This window comes from Pelobates fuscus, chromosome 5 (assembly GCF_036172605.1).
Source record: "Pelobates fuscus isolate aPelFus1 chromosome 5, aPelFus1.pri, whole genome shotgun sequence".
Classification (NCBI taxonomy): Eukaryota; Metazoa; Chordata; class Amphibia; order Anura; family Pelobatidae; genus Pelobates; species Pelobates fuscus.
Window position 1 is genome coordinate 31,885,627 of NC_086321.1, and position 18,447 is coordinate 31,904,073.

The following is an 18,447-nucleotide window of genomic DNA, read 5'->3' on the forward strand; positions in this document are numbered from 1 at the left end:
GAGTGTGTCGGCCGGGCTTGGTTTTCTCGTTCTGGTATACGTGGGGCTGAGTGCCGGCGTCGGAGGGATACGTCGCCATCTCCTGCCGTTTTGATCTCCGACCCTGTCTCTGGCCAGAGGCCATTCTGGGGGCTCGAAGTAGGTGTCTGCAGAGGTTGCACCGGGTAGCTGGACGAATCCATGCCGCCATTTTTCTTAATGCTAGGTGGAGGGACCGGCCTCTGATACGGAGTTTAGTCCATAGATGGTTGCAGAGCCGGTCCAAAAATGCCAGGGTGTGTTCGGGTGGCTTGGTGAGAGTGCTTTTCGGCGCCGGTCGCGCCTGTGCCGCCATCTTGACTGGGTCCCCATAGTCCCACTTGTTTGTGTGTCTGGTTGCTTGTTGGAGCCGCGTTGTGGGGGTTGTCGTCCCCAGCGGGAACCGGGATATCACCCGGATATCCAGAGGGGGGGTAGCAGGACAGTCTTCGAATTTCGCTTGGGAGCAGGTCTCGTGCCTGGGGATCAGCCACCTCCCCCAGGCCTTGGGCTCCGCTCCAGTTTAGGCCACGTGGCCGGTTCACGTGCTCGTAGTGTGTATCGGTGCAAGTCGGGTATCATTATATTCCCCATCTGGCCCTGCACCGTTTTTTGTGCTCTGTGTGTTGCTGGCATTGTTAGATTAGCCGGGATTATTGTGTTTGTGCCCGTTTGTGCTAGAGCTCACAGAGAGCACGTCCGGCCATCTTGGATGTCAGGGCCCCCCCGTAAATTCCTAATTTAACTGTTGTTCAAGTAAGACAGCAGAACAAAAATGTACGGCTTCCAAATCTGAACCTTATATCCAGGATACTACTTAACCTGACACAGACTACAAGTTCTGACAACAATCACCCAAGTTAGGAAGACTATAATGTTCTATGAAATGCTTTACCATTGAAGATATCGCCACATCAGTGGAACAATTCAGCCACTGTACAGAGGTCTATAAAGCATGCCTAGAAAAGCAATTCAGTCAATGAAGGACATTAAAGGGAAACTCCAGTGCCAGAAAAACAATCCGTTTTTCTGGCACTGGAGGGTCCCTCTCCCTCCCACCCACCAATCCCCGGTTACTGAAGGGGTGAAAACCCCTTCAGTCACTTACCTGGGACAGCGGCGATGTCCCTCGCCGCTGTCTCCGCCTCCGCGACGCTCCTCCTAATGATTACGTCGGCCGGTGGGCGAGACTAATCTCGCTCACCGGCCGAGGAGATCTAATGCGCATGCGCGGAAATGCCGCGCATGCGCATTACGTCTCCCCATAGGAAAGCATTGAAAAATAATTTCAATGCTTTCCTATGGGGTTTTGAGCGACGCTGGAGGTCCTCACACAGCGTGAGGACGTCCAGCGATGCTCTAGCACAGGAAACCTGTGCTAGAACCCAGGAAGTGACCTCTAGTGGCTGTCTAATAGACAGCCACTAGAGGTGGAGTTAACCCTGCAATGTAAATATTGCAATTTATGAAAAACTGCAATAATTACACTTGCAGGGTTAAGGGTAGTGGGAGTTGGCACCCAGACCACTCCAATGAGCAGAAGTGGTCTGGGTGCCTGGAGTGTCCCTTTAAGAGGATGGAAAATATCTTCAAAAAGAGAGATTCAACACTGGATACAACTTTAAAAAAAAAAAATAATTGAACAGTGACAAATAGTGTTGACATTGACCTGTAGTAAATTAAACCACATTTGCTAAATTTAGCTCAAACCTGCCAATCTGTAAATATATTACATTTCAAAATATCAACTGTGCTTTAAATCACAACCTACTGTTTAACTTTTGTTTTTGTTAAGGTTCATTACATTTATTGAAACTAAATGATTTTTTGAAATTATGTATATTTATATTTTGTTTTAGAAAATTTCCTTTTTTTATCTGGCTTAGCCGCCATGTTGAGTTAGACTGTATTGTCATCTGATCAACTACTGCTCTTCCTAACTCACCTTTTGCTGCAGCTGCACTTAGAACACACAGCGCAATTGCAGCAGTAAGCATGTTGGGTTGAACAGGTTCCAGCAGTATTTATATAAAAAAGTCAACATTATAAAAAAAATCATCATGTTTTAATAAATCTAATAAACATTTTGCTTTTTTTTTTTTTTTAAAGTGAAAATTTCAGGACATTTGTCCTTTAATTTAAATAAATCAAATTGCAACTCACTGTCTGGTGAATACATGTCTCAGTATTTTATTTATTTTAGGCAGATTGATTGAATGGCTTGTTTATATTTTTCATATGTTACCTTTCTGAATCTTGATTCCAAAGAAGACAAAGTGACGTGCGTGGAACAATTCGATTGCCTCCTGTGAAAATCCTATAGACAACCTCATTGTCACTGGACAGTTGGTGGAATCTCTGGACCTGCAGGCTCAAAGACAATATCTACATAGAAACCAACAAGAGGGGAAACAACACTATGAGTCTTGATATGTTCGCTTCTATAATCAGCTATATAACATTAAATACATATTATCTAGGGCAACATGTCCACAGTAGTTCATTGTCTTTGTAAAAATATTTTAGAAGAATCAAATTAAGTAAATTGGGAGTAAAGGACCTCTGGTTGTTGAACCAGGAATTAATACTTAGTTGTTGTCTACTTTACTCTTAAAACATGCACAATCTGGGCTATTCTGCACCCCTGACATCTCACCAACGCCCTAGCACCACCGGTTACCCCCTAGACCAGCCCGAGACATAGACAAGGGCGCCATGCCTTACACTTTCAGCACATACAAGACTGGAGGGTAAGAAACGAGCCGTGCTCGGGGGGACTCCTGCTCCTTCTACACTGCACGACTTTACTAGCACTGGCTCTTAGATAAGAGGGGGGGCCCACAGTAATGCTTTCCACTCATAAGTAACATGCATGAGTGGCAAGCATGCCACCCACCCCTGTTACACTTCACATAAAGTCGGGGACTTAGACTCATACTTACTATGCCTACACCTGCAACACACACGGCATGGTTGAATATAGACAAAAAAAACATGGGTCTGCACACACATCACAGGGGATACACAGCCAACCGTACCCTTAAAGGGGCGGCTTAATCTGGCCAACAGATCTTTCTGTGATCTCCCATTTTTCTATTCTTCTGAGTTTTTACCAGCACATGCATTCTTGTCTTTGTCAAATGTATAATTCTGCGATACAGGCACTGAGCTCTTTAGCTATGTTACTAGGACCATTCGCCCTACGCAAATCACCTTCTGAGTCATTCGGTCCTAATACTACTCCTGCAACGTGAGCTACGCCTGATTACCTACCATTATTAGGCGACAAGAATATTATGTGTAGGTAACCCTTATCTGTATATTTTCACTTTAAAATGTGCTAATGTTTAAATGCCAAGTTTAAGGTTTTTACTGTATGATGATGTGGTGCTTGCCTAAGCTGCTGTGGGACAGCAAGCTTTAATGTATTAACATGCGCAACAAAAATAAAGATTTATAAAAAAAAAACATGTACAATCTCTTGGGCAGACCTCTTGCATGTAAAGGGTTAAATATTATTCCATCCAACACTTGTGGTGAAAACAAATTGTTACTTCAAATTTGAATGCTTTTTCATTAAAATGGGAATTATGGAGAGCAAAGCTTATACTGATCTGAGTATAGCAAGATTTATACCAAAATAGCAGATTTGGGAGAGTGATCCAGTTCATTTTTTTTTTTTTTTTACAATCTTAGCCAACATTTTGTTATTCCCTTCTGAATTCACCACGATGCACGTTATAGTGAATTAGCTTCATATTAACTAATATCATGTAAGTAGAACAAGTGCCTGAGATTTATCTAATTGTACATATTCCTTGGAGTTTTTGCTGACCCATGATCAGTAGCACCATGGGCTGAATTGTAGTGGCTGAGAGCGACCCTACCCTTTTTCTCTATTAACTAATATTATATAACTGAGCCAAACTTGTCACTATTGTGCCAACAGCAGCTTCATTTATCAGTTGTGAGTATCCATAAACATGCAGACATTTGAGAAAAGAAGAATGAACCTACAGTAGCCAAAATGATTCTTTGCGGTTACAATAAGGGCATGTAATTCACTGTCTCCAGAGGTTGTGTTATCACTTACTGTGGATGCTATAAAATGGCTTGAATGCCTTACTATACTATACTATAGATTATTAATCCATGAAAATACCAGATTTTGTGTAAAAAAAGATATATATATATATATATACATTCTATTTGCTTTATCAGATTCATCACCAGATATTCAGGAAAACATAAGTACTGTGAGTGTGGAGCGGTTGAAAACATAAGCAAATGTGACATTCCAAAGTTTAAATCTCAATCACGATGTCCATGTGTTAAAACTTCTTCCGATAAGGCCTAGTACAGGCGAAAGAACAACTAGGATACAGTTTGGCTGTGCTACAATAATAACTACTGTTTTGGAGGCATCCTAACTTCTTTCAAATTCTCACTTTTAAAAAAAGTGCATTACATTTAAAGAAACGTAAAAATTTGTTTAAAAAATATATAAATATAGATAATTGGTTATTTTGTTATATTTTTGAGAGAGTTTCACTCTTTCATTGAATGAAAATAAAAGGAGAATTAAGCGCTTGAATAGTTACTGGTATAGTCCAAGTGGCAGTTCAACAACTCTGGTTGAACAAACTTTTCTGGTTGAACAAACAACCTACTCCTACTCCTCTGGTTTACCTTTCATTGAATGTAATAAACTTTAGAAAAAAAATGAGAAATTACATTTTTGATGACAGTTGTCCTTTAAGGCCACGTTGGCATCATGGAAACTGTAATTTAGAAACATCTGGGTTTCTGAGGTTAGCCATCATTGCAGCGATGAATTAAAGGGTAACAGATTTGCGAGTGACTGAAGCCCACAGTATTATAAGAGGATCAATACACTGCAAGGCTATTCAATAAAAAAAACAAAAAAACAGTTTGGAATAAAAAAAGCATCCATGGAAGTTTAACCGCTGTATTAATTCAAGCTATTTTTGCAAGAGATAATGTTATTTTGCAGTTTAACAAAAAGCAGGGAGTCATAATCACACTATTTTTATTTTATCATAACTAACATAAGGAATTTGCATAATGCAATTTATACTTGTTACAAAGGTACACATATAACATATTATGTGTCTTTACATTTTCACAGACAAAACAGAACAAAGCATGAAGGCTATTTTTCAGATATTTCAGTAGTTAAATACACAACTAAAAATAATGCTTTGAGCCAAATGCATCTCTGGAATGAACATGCTTATTGCATTTCAGTTCCTGGAAGAATGCAATGAATCTCTCTTCAGGGTAAAAATAAACATGCAAAGCAGCGAAGGATCATCTACGCAAGATATGCTGCTAAAGCCAAGTGTCTTACAACGAAAGAAAAAGTGTTTCCAGTTATCTGTTTACGATACCTTGTTATTTAAGGCAGATTGCTCCCCACCCGTAAGAAACCACTGCTGGCTGCTGTATTCAGTAAACTGGACAAAGTGACAGCTGTCACTCGCAGGAGCATCAATTGGCAAAACTGTCAAGAGCCTTTCAGGGGCTTGGATAGAATCTCCACTCTTTCCGTCAAACTTATGCCCATTGATTTGTTGTGGATACCAGTGATAGGCACTTATGGAGATGTGGGGGCATGAGTCGTAAATGGTCTTTCCTCTGATCAAGAAAATGAAAAGCAAATATATTCAAAGGTGTCACAATTTCAGTTACATTAGTAAAGGCATTATAGAACATAGCAAATGCATCATAAAATAAAACAAGCTATATATTATATATTCTTATTAAGATTTATAAATAGGTGTTTTTTATTATACACATACAAAGTCCATTTTTGTCCTCCAAGTTAATATCTAGCCACTGATATTAAACCGAGAAGAATTGATACGCTGGATTATAAAATTGGTCCATTTAATCTTCCTGTTCCAAATATTTATTGCTTATTTTGTTTCATGCTGATGGTAGCAGAGTATGTACAACACTGCCATTATTTCCACTCCAAATATATATTTCTATAAATATAAATATATATATATACTCCTTTGTTTGTGCATCCCCCGTTAGTGGTGCAGCTATCTTTTCAGGGGTTCCAACTCTATTGTCCCTTTCACCCCATGTATCCAATAAAAACATAAAATTGCTAGTGTTTGCTCAAGGCCCGGCAATGTCTCACTGTTATAATGACTGAAAGTAAGGGGTCATTTTAGAGACCAACAGCAAAGTGAAGGTCATAGTTGACTCTTGATAATGCTGTTATCTCAAATTATACAGGATTAGAATTTCAGTGCAAATCTCCAGTTTTATAACAATTCACCATAAATCCAACCTGAACATCGATCATTCAAATAACAAATACATTATTTATTTTACATAGAGGGCTTCTAATCCTGGAAGCATATATCATTTAGTTGGTGCTTCTGAAGACTTTTGTATATCAGCATCTTTTTTAATTTCAGATATCCATATGAGAAGCAGCTGATGTTTGGTCCATTTGTGACAAGGCCACAATACTTTGTTACTAGTGGCAGCTAATGGGCAAATCATACATATTGGATTAAAAGCAAACGTAACTGGGTAAGAACGAAAGTGTTACTCTGGGACAAGACAAGTTAATAGGTCAACTTCAAGCTGTTGTAGAGTTACAAGGCTTCCACAGTACATGAGACATAGCTTGACATCAGTGGCTTGTCTATATATTGGTCATCACTTTGACACTCCAGATATTGTAGACTACATTATGGTGGTACGAGCATTTTGGGAGATGTGGTCCACAACACTTGGAGTGCAGAAGGCTACCTTCCCTGCTCTAGTATGTTTGTTTGTGTTGATCTGACAGACTCCAGGGCAAAATTATTTTCTATGCAAGCAACAGATATTTTTTAGCTAAAATGTAACTACATATATCAGATATTTCAAACTTTATATTTTGACGTGACAATTCACACCATCCTCCCATTAAATTTCAGAAGAGGTTGTGTTAACCATAAAAATGATGTTGATTGCTATTAAATAAAACGTAATTAAGATTAAAACTGTACTGTGCAGCAAAAATTACTTGTTTTGAATCACTAGGCATGCTCCAAATCCAACGAACTAGTAGCAGTTACATTGACCGATTTTCCTCTCTAGTCGCTCCTTTCACACCTCACCCCTTTGTCGGTCATTACATTGGCTTCCTGTATCCTATAGGAGTCAATTCAACGTGCTAACCCTTACCTATACCTTCAATCGTTTAAGAAGTGCCTTAAAACCCATCTCTTTAGGAAAGCTTATGGCCTCCCTGAGTAACCTCTACCTCACATACCTGTCTCTTGCTCTCTCCTAAAGGGCAGCACTTTACTCTCTCCTCCAGCTCTGCTCCACTCCCACCTTATTTGATTGCTATTTCCTGTCCTAATGTGCTTTACACCCCACCTCCTATAGACTGTAAGCTCTTTTCAGCAGGGTCCTCTTCAACCTATCGTTCCTGTAAGTTTTCTTGTAATTGTCCTATTTAGAGCTAAATCCTCCCTCTAATAATATTGTAAAGGGCTATGGAATCTGTTGGTGCTATATAAATGGCAATAATAATAATAATAATATTTACTTTTCACCTGGAGATCCACAAATCACTCCTGTAAGAAGAGAGAAAGCATATTTCTCAGCTACAGCAATCAGTGGGCTGTATCCCCTCGTATCCAACCTCTCTGGATCAGCAAGACTACACAGAGTGTCGTAGAAAAGAAATCGGCTTTGATTAGAGAGAACATGAATTGCCCCTTCATGTGTTATCTGAAAAACCAAAACAAAAATATATGTTTGTAAGGACAGCCTGAATTCTAATAAGGAGTTTTAATTGTTACATTTTTTAATATATATAGTTTAAGCAGATTGAAGAGAGATAAAAATGTTTTACACAAGAAGTCAAACATTTTATTATTATTATTTTATGTTATTTGGTGTATCTGTAATTGTGTTCCATGCAGTAAAAGTCCATAGTGAGAAAAAAAGCTATAAAATATTAATTACCGACTCAGTAATTAAAAAACAATAAGAAAGAAAATGTGATTATAACTTTTGTGCCAAAGACATTTAAGAACATGTTACTTTGAAAATACTGTATCAACAGAGACAGGGTTAAAGGGTTTCTCCCACTATAAAAACGCTCAATGAGCATTTTAAACTAACATTTACTCAACTTAATCCAGTGCAGGTTGAAGCACCCTGGTACTGCTCGGTGCATCCTCATCTGAAGTCATGGTACAATCAAAGGCTTCTCATAGTGAAACCTTTGATTGGATCATTTTAACAGCTCAGGGAACATGCACACATTCTGAGCCGGCAAGGCGAGGAGGTGTGGGAGGAAAAGGGGGAGGAAAGAGGTAGGGAATTAAAAAAATAAAGAAGTTGATTGGGAGGAGGGAGGGCAACAATCCTCCCAGGCTGCCTTAGTCACGTGTACTGTGGGTGCAACTTCCCAGAAAATAATAAAACATATCTCTGGATGTGAAGGCTTCAAAACAACTTTAGCTTAATGAAGCACTGTTTGTGTATAAATCATGCCCCTGAAGTCTCACTGCTCAATTCTCTGACATTTAGGAGTTAAATAACATTATTTCTGTAGCCCTTGCCACACCTCCCCTGGCTGTGACTCACACAGCCTGCTTGAAAAAAAAAAAAAGGTTTAATTTCAATCATACATCAACCTGCTTTAGAAGTTTTTATATCCTGCTCTGCAAACTGAACTTTAATGACATACAGGAGACTCATCAAACGTCTAGCACAGTGATGGCAAACATTTTTGAGCCCGAGTGCCCAAACCACAAAACAGACCAAGGTGCTGTGTTGGCACCTTAAAGTGACAACCCAGCAATTAAACCTGAATACTGAGATTTAAGTTTAGAAAAAAAACACTTATACAGTTGTCCTCCATCCCACCCACCCACCCACCAAAGATACAAAAGCAGAGGATGCACTTGCCATTTTGGGCAGGCAGGTGCCTACTCTGCATTGCCGTCGGGAGGCCTAAGGCTGCCGACCGGGGCCAGTGGCACCTCTTCCCCCTGGCGACTAGGGTGACCACATATCCTAACTGCAATTCAGGGACACTTACTTTCATGAGTGCATTTCATCAAATTTATACCTGAGACTGGCAAAAACATATCTGCCAGTGCATTTTTCAGTATTTCACAGATACACATGCACTGACACACACACACATAGACCCACACACATGCTCAGAGAAGCACAGACACTCTCATACACACACCAGTTCTTCTACTTTGGCCTTAAATACAAAATTCACTCTGAATTTCCCGGCAATTCTCACCTTAGTAAATAACCGTCTAAGTGTTTTCCGAACCCAGTTTAACGTTGTTTTCCAATGAGTGAATTACAAACGTTGATTGTTCCGTCTTGACACTATAACTATCGCCATAAACACATTTATATTTATACTAATACCTATAAAGCCCAGGAAATCAATAAAGTAAAAGTAAATTGTGTTTCTACACTATGATTGAACATAATCTTTTCCACACTATACCCCTTGCCTTTGTTCCACCTAAATATTCCCACTGCACTGTGGCAGAACCAAGCTATAATCTTTATTCAAAGTACACAGCTATTCACCACATATTGGGCCTAGAGTACTATTACATGCATCTACTGGTGACACACAACTATTATGTATATTCTAATGGTATGCAGCTATTACCATCTCTATGGTACATGACGAGATAGGTACATGTATTTTAGACTATCTTGAGATCTCAGCCTTAGGTGTTACATTAATATACTAGATAAGTGAAGGCAAGGGGATTCTTTTCTGCTTGGATTGCTTATTGATGAACAAACCTTTTCCAAAATATTCATCATGGCACCAAGTTGCTCATCTGAAATATCTGCACCGACTTTATTGTTTAGGGTCTGGAGTACCCTGTTAAGAACATCTTCATCAAAAGGCTGATACAACTGATCAATTAATCCCCAAGTGGACTGGGAGGAAGAATCTGACAATATGGTGATGTTGGCAATACCATAGAGTGTATCTACTTTGGCACCTCCTGAGGGATCAGAGAGTAAAACTTGAAACCGCTTAGGGTACGGGTTGAGCGATCCCATCTCGGGAGTAAGTGTGACGTCCAGCACAATATTTCTTTGCCCTGATTCAAAAGTCAGTCTTCCTTCAGATTTGACAAAATCACTTCCTGCTATCGCTGGAGATATCAATGTATGCCCAACCATTTCAGACGTTTTCAGCTCCTTAAAATAAAATGTAAAAAGGTATATATTGATAAATCCATAGTCAAAATTAAACATTTAAACAACTTACTTATGAAATATTAAGGGTAATATACTGTATTTACTCAAATCTAATGCGCCATCGAATCTAATACGCGCCTCAATTTTTGAAACCTGGAAGCTGAAAATGTTTTTGCTGGCGAATGTAATGCGCATTTATACAAGAAGATACTACTATACATCATTGTGCTACAACGAAAATGTTTATTGCCATATACCACAGTAACATTGATGGTATTTCAATTTTAGTGTTACATGTTAAACCTATTCTTTCTTAAACCCTCTTTAAGGAATGACATTTACCTCTTGTCCATGAGAATACGCCAGAAAATATAGAATTTTGCCCAAATGTAATGTACCATCAAATCTAATGCGCATTTAAATTTTGGAAACTTTATTTTCGAAAAAAAAGGTGTGCATTAGATTCGAGTACATACAGCATTTTACTTTATGTGATATTTTGTGTGCGGATGTTTCGTGTGCGGAAAAGCAAAGGGCTTGTAAACATGAATAATGGATGGTAAATTAAAAAATATTTATATTACTATATGAGACATCAAAATTTAGTGCATAGGTTAAATAGAAGCAGTTTATCAGACACATCTAATGCAATTCGTCAGTAACAGGGTTGAGTTAAAAGTGAATTTTAAATCTCAGGTCAAAATAGCCAAACTAGAAAAATTCTGGAATTCAGCCATGCTTTCCATCCAGCTTCTTTGACCTTAAATTTGAAATTCACTTTGAATTCACCTCGAATTCTCACTTTAGTGAATATCTTGCTAATATTCTTAATGCCATTTAATTGGTATGGTACAACATATTGAAGAAACCTCTATGTGCTAAATGTCAGGACTTTTAGATGTCGACTTACTTGAATAACGTATCCAACAGAAATGGTCTGTGACGTACTAGATTCTCTGGAGATTTGCAGACTGATTAAAGTGGTCTTTTTATGTGCCACAGCTACCCTGGACCCAACAGCAAAATAAATCAGGCCATGGGGAGAGTCGCTCTCTAGAATCATTATTTTGGCAAATCTAGTGCTGCTGTTAATCGATGCACCAGCACCAGCATCATAAAGTTCAACAAAGAAGAAAGTTTCATATTCAGGCACCTGAAAAAATGACAAAGGATAAAAGAGTTATAAAGCTCACCTGTTGTGATATTGGATAAGTTTTACTGTAAGTGAAGAAAGTTTGCTTACTGACAAATTGACCCAATAACACCCTTCCCCCTCTACACACACACACACACACACACACACACAAACACACACACACACACACGGATGAATAAGGGAAGAGAAGGAAAATGCTGCCCATCACTAATAGGTTTAAGAACTGCTACTGCACATTTCAAAGTTTAGACCCAGCTGACAAGTGCCCATTCTCTTTAAAATGCTCAATCACTGTGTAGCTGAGACCTGGGACCAGGGCTGCCATCATAAATTCTAGGGCATTTGACACAGCTCAAGATCAGGGCTCCCAGGGCCCACCACCCGATTATAACCCACAGGGCCTGCCCTTAATCTGTTCACTGAAGTTTTTGTTGGGCCCCCCTCTAGCACAAGGTTGGCCAAAATGTAGATCCCTATCTGTCATAAAAGTCTAAGAATGCTTAGCCAGCTAGGGATCTACAATTTGCCTATCCATGCATGGTTATTCATAGCACTGAGCAGTGTTTGTGTGTTTGAATGTGTAACGGATCGCCTGGCACCCCAACTTGGTACCTCCGTTAATGGATGCTCCTAGTGCTTCCTGAGGACTCCAAGCACTCTGGCAGACACCACAATCCCCGAATCCGAGAAACCTTTTAAATTCTCCCAAGCATATGAATGCTGTAGACCATTGAATAGGAACCATACGAATAGGCTTGTACTCCTAGCAGTCAACTGGAACAGCATGCAATAAATCCTTCCCCCCAATAATGAGACGACACATCACTTTGAGGGTAAAACAGGAACTCTGGACTGGCTCATCCAGCCTGGCTTTTATTACACTTGTACACTTACAGGCCACACCCAGGGGGAGGCATAAAATAACCAATCAGATACATGGTACAACCCACACATCCCCTCCCCTCAGATAACCAGTTAACATAATTATACAGCCAGGAAAACTACAGTTTTTATACATGTGCTATAACTTTAAATCCATACATCCAATCTTCCCAAAAACCACATATTTGGAATCAGCACACTTTAAACATACACCCTTCCGAAAATCAGACAAATCCATCCAGTGGATCAAAAGTTAGCTGGAAGTCCTTTATGACCGACCGCAAGCACAATTTCCTGCCCAAAACAGTTCCATGCATTTTGGCCCTGCGGTCGGTCACAAACAAGGGAATGAAAACAGGCGAATTGCCTGTGTTATAGAGCCTGGAGAGGGTTTGAATGAATTCCCTTGTTTATGGGGTTCTTTCTACCGAACGGCGGGTCATTCGGTAGTGTCCATACGAATTTCTGGAAGTATGGAGGTCTCAGCGGTGTTTGCCTTGTCAAGTGTCCGATTTTAGTTCCAGACACTCGACGGCAAAACACCGCTGTTCGGTAGTTTAAGATGGCCGCCGCCACGTGTTTGTTTCCCGAATGGCGGCCACCCAGAGGACAAAGAATACATTACATGGATTGCCAATTACCCATTTGCAACATTGTTGCAAACTGTAATTGGAGGCACACTTATTCCTGGGTGGTCTGGTTGTTCGGTAGTTTCACTCAATATAATAAATGGAGTGATTCTACCGAACAATCTGATGAATGCTGCATACATATCCCAGGTTAAACTTAATACACATATAATATTACAGGCAGTACACTAGAATATGTATCACAGTCTTAAAGGGACAGTAGTCCCAAAAGTCCCAATATGTCCATAGATGCTGTTAAAAGGGCCAGTAGCAGCAATATACAGTACAATATGCCCCAAATAACCCAGGGGCCATAGTCAGCAGGTAGGAGGCTAGCAAACAGGCTTCCCCAGGGCCCAGTGGCGAGGTTGGTTTCGCCACATTTCTCCCCTTTTCCAAACAGACTAACAGGGTACCTGACCTCTTGCCGGTCAGTGCCCTTGTTAGTCCAGCAGCCCACCCACAAAACAGAAACAGCAGTACAGCCCACCCACAATAAATGGTTACTACACCTGAGTAAGAGAAAAACTTGTCCAGGTCCAGGTGCCTCACCATGGCTGTGTGGGGGACTGGTAGGCTGTTTTGGTGGGTTGCTGAGTGGGCAGAGCCCAGCGGTACTCTGCCCTGGTGCCAGCACTACCCCTGAAGTAGCCTGATTGGAGCCTGGTTGTGGGAGGGGGAGACCGACAGTCTCCCCTCTGGGTACACAGCTCTGCTGCTGGAGACAGACTGTCTCCCCTTTGGCTAAACAGCCCTGTCGTGGGGGGGCAGGACCGACCATCCCTACCCCCTGTGCTGGAAGTGCAGAGACCACTGTCCCATCTGCACAGGTGTGGGGCTTACAGTCTCCCCCTGGTACATTAAGCTGCCGCTGGGGAGAGGTGGTAACCAGCTCCTCTCCCATTAGAACACTCTGCCGCTGGGGAATGGAGACTGGGCTCTCTATTCCCTGTACATTAATGATCCGCCGCTGGGGAGAGGTGGTAACAATCTCCTCTCCCATACATACTTCCCGTCTCTGCGGAGGGAGACCGACTGTCTCTCCTCCCAGCACAGAGTCCTGCTGACGGGGAAAGGGGGCTGGGCTCTCCATTCCCTGCTGGATACTCTGCCGCTGGGAAATGGAGACTGGGCTCCCAATTCCCAACAAATCACACTGCCACTGGGGAGGGAGGACGGCCCCCTCAGCTCCCTGTAACTTGGGCGCAGAGACTACGGTCCCATCTGCGCTGGTGTGGGGCTTACTGTCTCCCCTTGGTGTGCTAAGCTGCCGCTGGGGAGAGGGGGTAACAAACTCCTCTCCCTTACACACTTTCAGCCGCTGGGGAGCAGGGCTGACCCTCTGTACTCCCTGTAGGCAGGGCGCAGAGACCACGGTCCCATCTGCGCTGGTGAGGAGCTTACTGTCTCCCCTTGGTGAGCTGTGCTGCCGCTGGGGAGAGGGAATAACAAACTCCTCTCCCTTACACACCTTCAACCACTGGGGAGAGGGGATAACAGGCTCCTCTCCCTGCACCGTAGACTGCCGCTGGGGAGCAAGAACGGCACCTTCAGCTCCCTGTAACGCACACTGCCGCTGGGGATCCGGGCCGACTGCCCAGCATCCCTGTAGGGCCGGTAGAGAGACCGCAGTCCCATCTCCACCTGCCATCTGTGGGTCTTCCCAGGACCAATCCATGAGGCCCCTCAACATTTGTGAGTAAGGGCCACCTGCTTCCCCACCTGGCAACTCTGGCTGCTGCTGGGGATCTGGGCCGGCTGCCCAGCATCCCGGTGGAGAGACCTTGGTCCCATCTCTACCTGCCTGTTGTGGTTCCTCACAGGACCAGTCTATGAGGACCCCCACTTCGGGTTCCTCCCGCCGCCTCAGGGAAAGACGGCTAACCTCCTCGGATGCAGCCTCTACTCGGCTGCTGTAACGCTCCTGCTGCTGAGCATACTTCCTCTCTTTTGCCAACCGGAATTCTCGGTCCAGCCTTGTGTTTCGCTCGGCCATGACCTGGTTCCAGATCACCCGGCGTGTCTCCATGGGTATATCATCCCCATACTCGGCCACTCGCTGCCTCACCTCGGCCAGCCAATCATCTTCAGAGCCAGAACCTTCCATACTAGTCTGCTCCCAGGGGCGCTGCACGAGTGCTAGCGTTGCCCTCAATTTGTAAATCCAAACAGTGTCTCTGAGCTGCTTTACCTCGCACTAGGACGCCATCCCACCGCTACCACCAATGTAACGGATCACCTGGCACCCCGACTGGGTACCTCCGTTAATGGATGCTCCTAGTGCTTCCTGAGGACTCCAAGCACTCTGGCAGACACCACAATCACCGAATCCGAGAAACCTTTTAAATTCTCCCAAGCATATGAATGCTGTAGACCATTGAATAGGAACCATACGAATAGGCTTGTACTCCTAGCAGTCAACTGGAACAGCATGCAATAAATCCTTCCCCCCAATAATGAGACGACACATCACTTTGAGGGTAAAACAGGAACTCTGGACTGGCTCATCCAGCCTGGCTTTTATTACACTTGTACACTTACAGGCCACACCCAGGGGGAGGCATAAAATAACCAATCAGATACATGGTACAACCCACACATCCCCTCCCCTCAGATAACCAGTTAACATAATTATACAGCCAGGAAAACTACAGTTTTTATACATGTGCTATAACTTTAAATCCATACATCCAATCTTCCCAAAAACCACATATTTGGAATCAGCACACTTTAAACATACACCCTTCCAAAAATCAGACAAATCCATCCAGTGGATCAAAAGTTAGCTGGAAGTCCTTTATGACCGACCGCAAGCACAATTTCCTGCCCAAAACAGTTCCATGCATTTTGGCCCTGCGGTCGGTCACAAACAAGGGAATGAAAACAGGCGAATTTCCTGGGTTATAGAGCCTGGAGAGGGTTTGAATGAATTCCCTTGTTTATGGGGTTCTTTCTACCGAACGGCGGGTCATTCGGTAGTTTCCATACGAATTTCTGGAAGTATGGAGGTCTCAGCGGTGTTTGCCTTGTCAAGTGTCCGATTTTAGTTCCAGACACTCGACGGCAAAACACCGCTGTTCGGTAGTTTAAGATGGCCGCCGCCACGTGTTTGTTTCCCGAATGGCGGCCACCCAGAGGACAAAGAATACATTACATGGATTGCCAATTACCCGTTTGCAACATTGTTGCAAACTGTAATTGGAGGCACACTTATTCCTGGGTGGTCTGGTTGTTCGGTAGTTTCACTCAATATAATAAATGGAGTGATTCTACCGAACAATCTGATGAATGCTGCATACATATCCCAGGTTAAACTTAATACACATATAATATTACAGGCAGTACACTAGAATATGTATCACAGTCTTAAAGGGACAGTAGTCCCAAAAGTCCCAATATGTCCATAGATGCTGTTAAAAGGGCCAGTAGCAGCAATATACAGTACAATATGCCCCAAATAACCCAGGGGCCATAGTCAGCAGGTAGGAGGCTAGCAAACAGGCTTCTCCAGGGCCCAGTGGCGAGGTTGGTTTCGCCACAGAATGTAAGATGGAGTATGTGTGTTAATGTACACTGCCAGACACACTGATACACACATGCACACACTGATGTACATAGAGATACACAGACATACACTGCCATACATACAAATACACATACTGACACACAGTTATACAGACACACAGTTACACACACTGACACAGTTACACACACACACACACACACACAGATACAAACAGAAACACAGATACACACACACACACACATACACTAACGGGACACACCGATACACACACTGACAGATACACACAGATGTACACACAGACACACGTAAGCACAGATATACACACATACACTCAGGCACACACTGACACTGATATTATTATTATTATTATTATTATTAATACTGGCATTTTTAAAGCACCAGCATATTCAGTAGCGCTTTACAATATTATCAAAGGGGGAGATTTAACATTAAATGAGACCATTACAAAAGCTTACAATCTATAGGAGGTGGGGCGTAAAACCCAACAGGACAGAAGGTAGCATTTAAACAAGGTGGAGTGAAGCAGAGCTGGAGAAGAGAATACAGTGCTGCCCTTTAGGAGAGAGCAAGGGACACGTATGTGAGGCAGAGGTTACTCTGGGAGGTAGTGATGTCCTGAACGGTTCGCTGGCGAATAGTTCCTGGCGAACATAGCTTGTTCGCGTTCGCCACGGACGGCGAACATATGCGATGTTCGGTCCGCCCCCTATTTGTCATCATTGAGTAAACTTTCACCCTGTACCAATCAGCAGCAGACCCTCCCTCCCAGACCCTCCCACCTCCTAGACAGCATACAATTTAGATTAATTCTTAAGCTGCATTCTTTTTTTTTATCATTATTTTTTTTGTGTGTTTGTGTTTATTGTACATTATCCTCAATAGCCAGTAACCTGTGTTTATTATACATTATCCCCTATAGCCAGTAACCTGTGTTTATTATACATTATCCTCCCCATAGCCAGTAACCTGTGTTTATTATACATTATCCCCCCATAGCCAGTAACCTGTGTTTATTATACATTATCCTCCATAGCCAGTAACCTGTGTTTATTATACATTATCCCCCATAGCCAGTAACCTGTGTTTATTATACATTATCCCCCCATAGCCAGCAACCTGTGTTTATTATACATTATCCCCCCATAGCCAGTAACCTGTGTTTATTTTACATTATCCCCCCATAGCCAGTAACCTGTGTTTATTATACATTATCCCTCCATAGCCAGTAACCTGTGTTTATTATACATTATCCTCCCCATAGCCAGTAACCTGTGTTTATTTTACATTATCCTCCCCATAGCCAGTAACCTATGTTTATTATACATTATCCCCCCATAGCCAGTAACCTGTGTTTATTATACATTATCCTCCCATAGCCAGTAACCTGTGTTTATTATACATTGTCCCCCCATAGCCAGTAACCTGTGTTTATTATACATTACCCCACCCCCCCATAGCCAGTAACCTGTGTTTATTATACATTATCCCTCCCATAGCCAGTAACCGGTGTTTATTATACATTATCCCCATAGCCAGTAACCTGTGTTTATTATACATTATCCCCCCATAGCCAGTAACCTGTGCTTATTATACATTATCCCCCCATAGCCAGTAACCTGTGTTTATTATACATTATCCCCCCATAGCCAGTAACCTGTGCTTATTATACATTATCCCCCCCATAGCCAGTAACCTGTGTTTATTATACATTATAGTCATTTATCGTTGGACCTGGGCAGCATGATGTCTTAGGTCGGCCCAGAGAGTGAGTGAGTGAATAATATAATATATATGTTCAGAAACATATCAGTAATATATGTAAATCGGGTTCATGCAAAGAGGGTGAAAAGGTATTAAAGAAAAACACACTTATTGCATCAAATTTACAAAGCCAAACTTTTAAAAGCTTTCCTCATTTCTTTCTCAGGATGAGGAATATATCGGTTGTAGACTGAGGATTTCCATCTGCCCAA

At 42.1% G+C, this 18,447-nt stretch overlaps 1 protein-coding gene across 1 annotated transcript in view; it reads right to left on the reverse strand.

Annotated features, from left to right (window-relative positions):
- Window positions 1-18,447, reverse strand: part of ADGRV1 (adhesion G protein-coupled receptor V1) — a 441,777-nt gene that overhangs the window by 212,976 nt on the left and 210,354 nt on the right. Inside the window, exons 76-80 of the mRNA XM_063456378.1 lie at window positions 11,171-11,413; window positions 9,853-10,260; window positions 7,604-7,788; window positions 5,430-5,676; window positions 2,264-2,403 (exon numbers count right to left, since the gene is read on the reverse strand). Of these exons, the coding sequence (XP_063312448.1) occupies window positions 2,264-2,403; window positions 5,430-5,676; window positions 7,604-7,788; window positions 9,853-10,260; window positions 11,171-11,413 (1,223 nt within the window). The remainder of the gene's footprint in view (window positions 1-2,263; window positions 2,404-5,429; window positions 5,677-7,603; window positions 7,789-9,852; window positions 10,261-11,170; window positions 11,414-18,447) is intronic.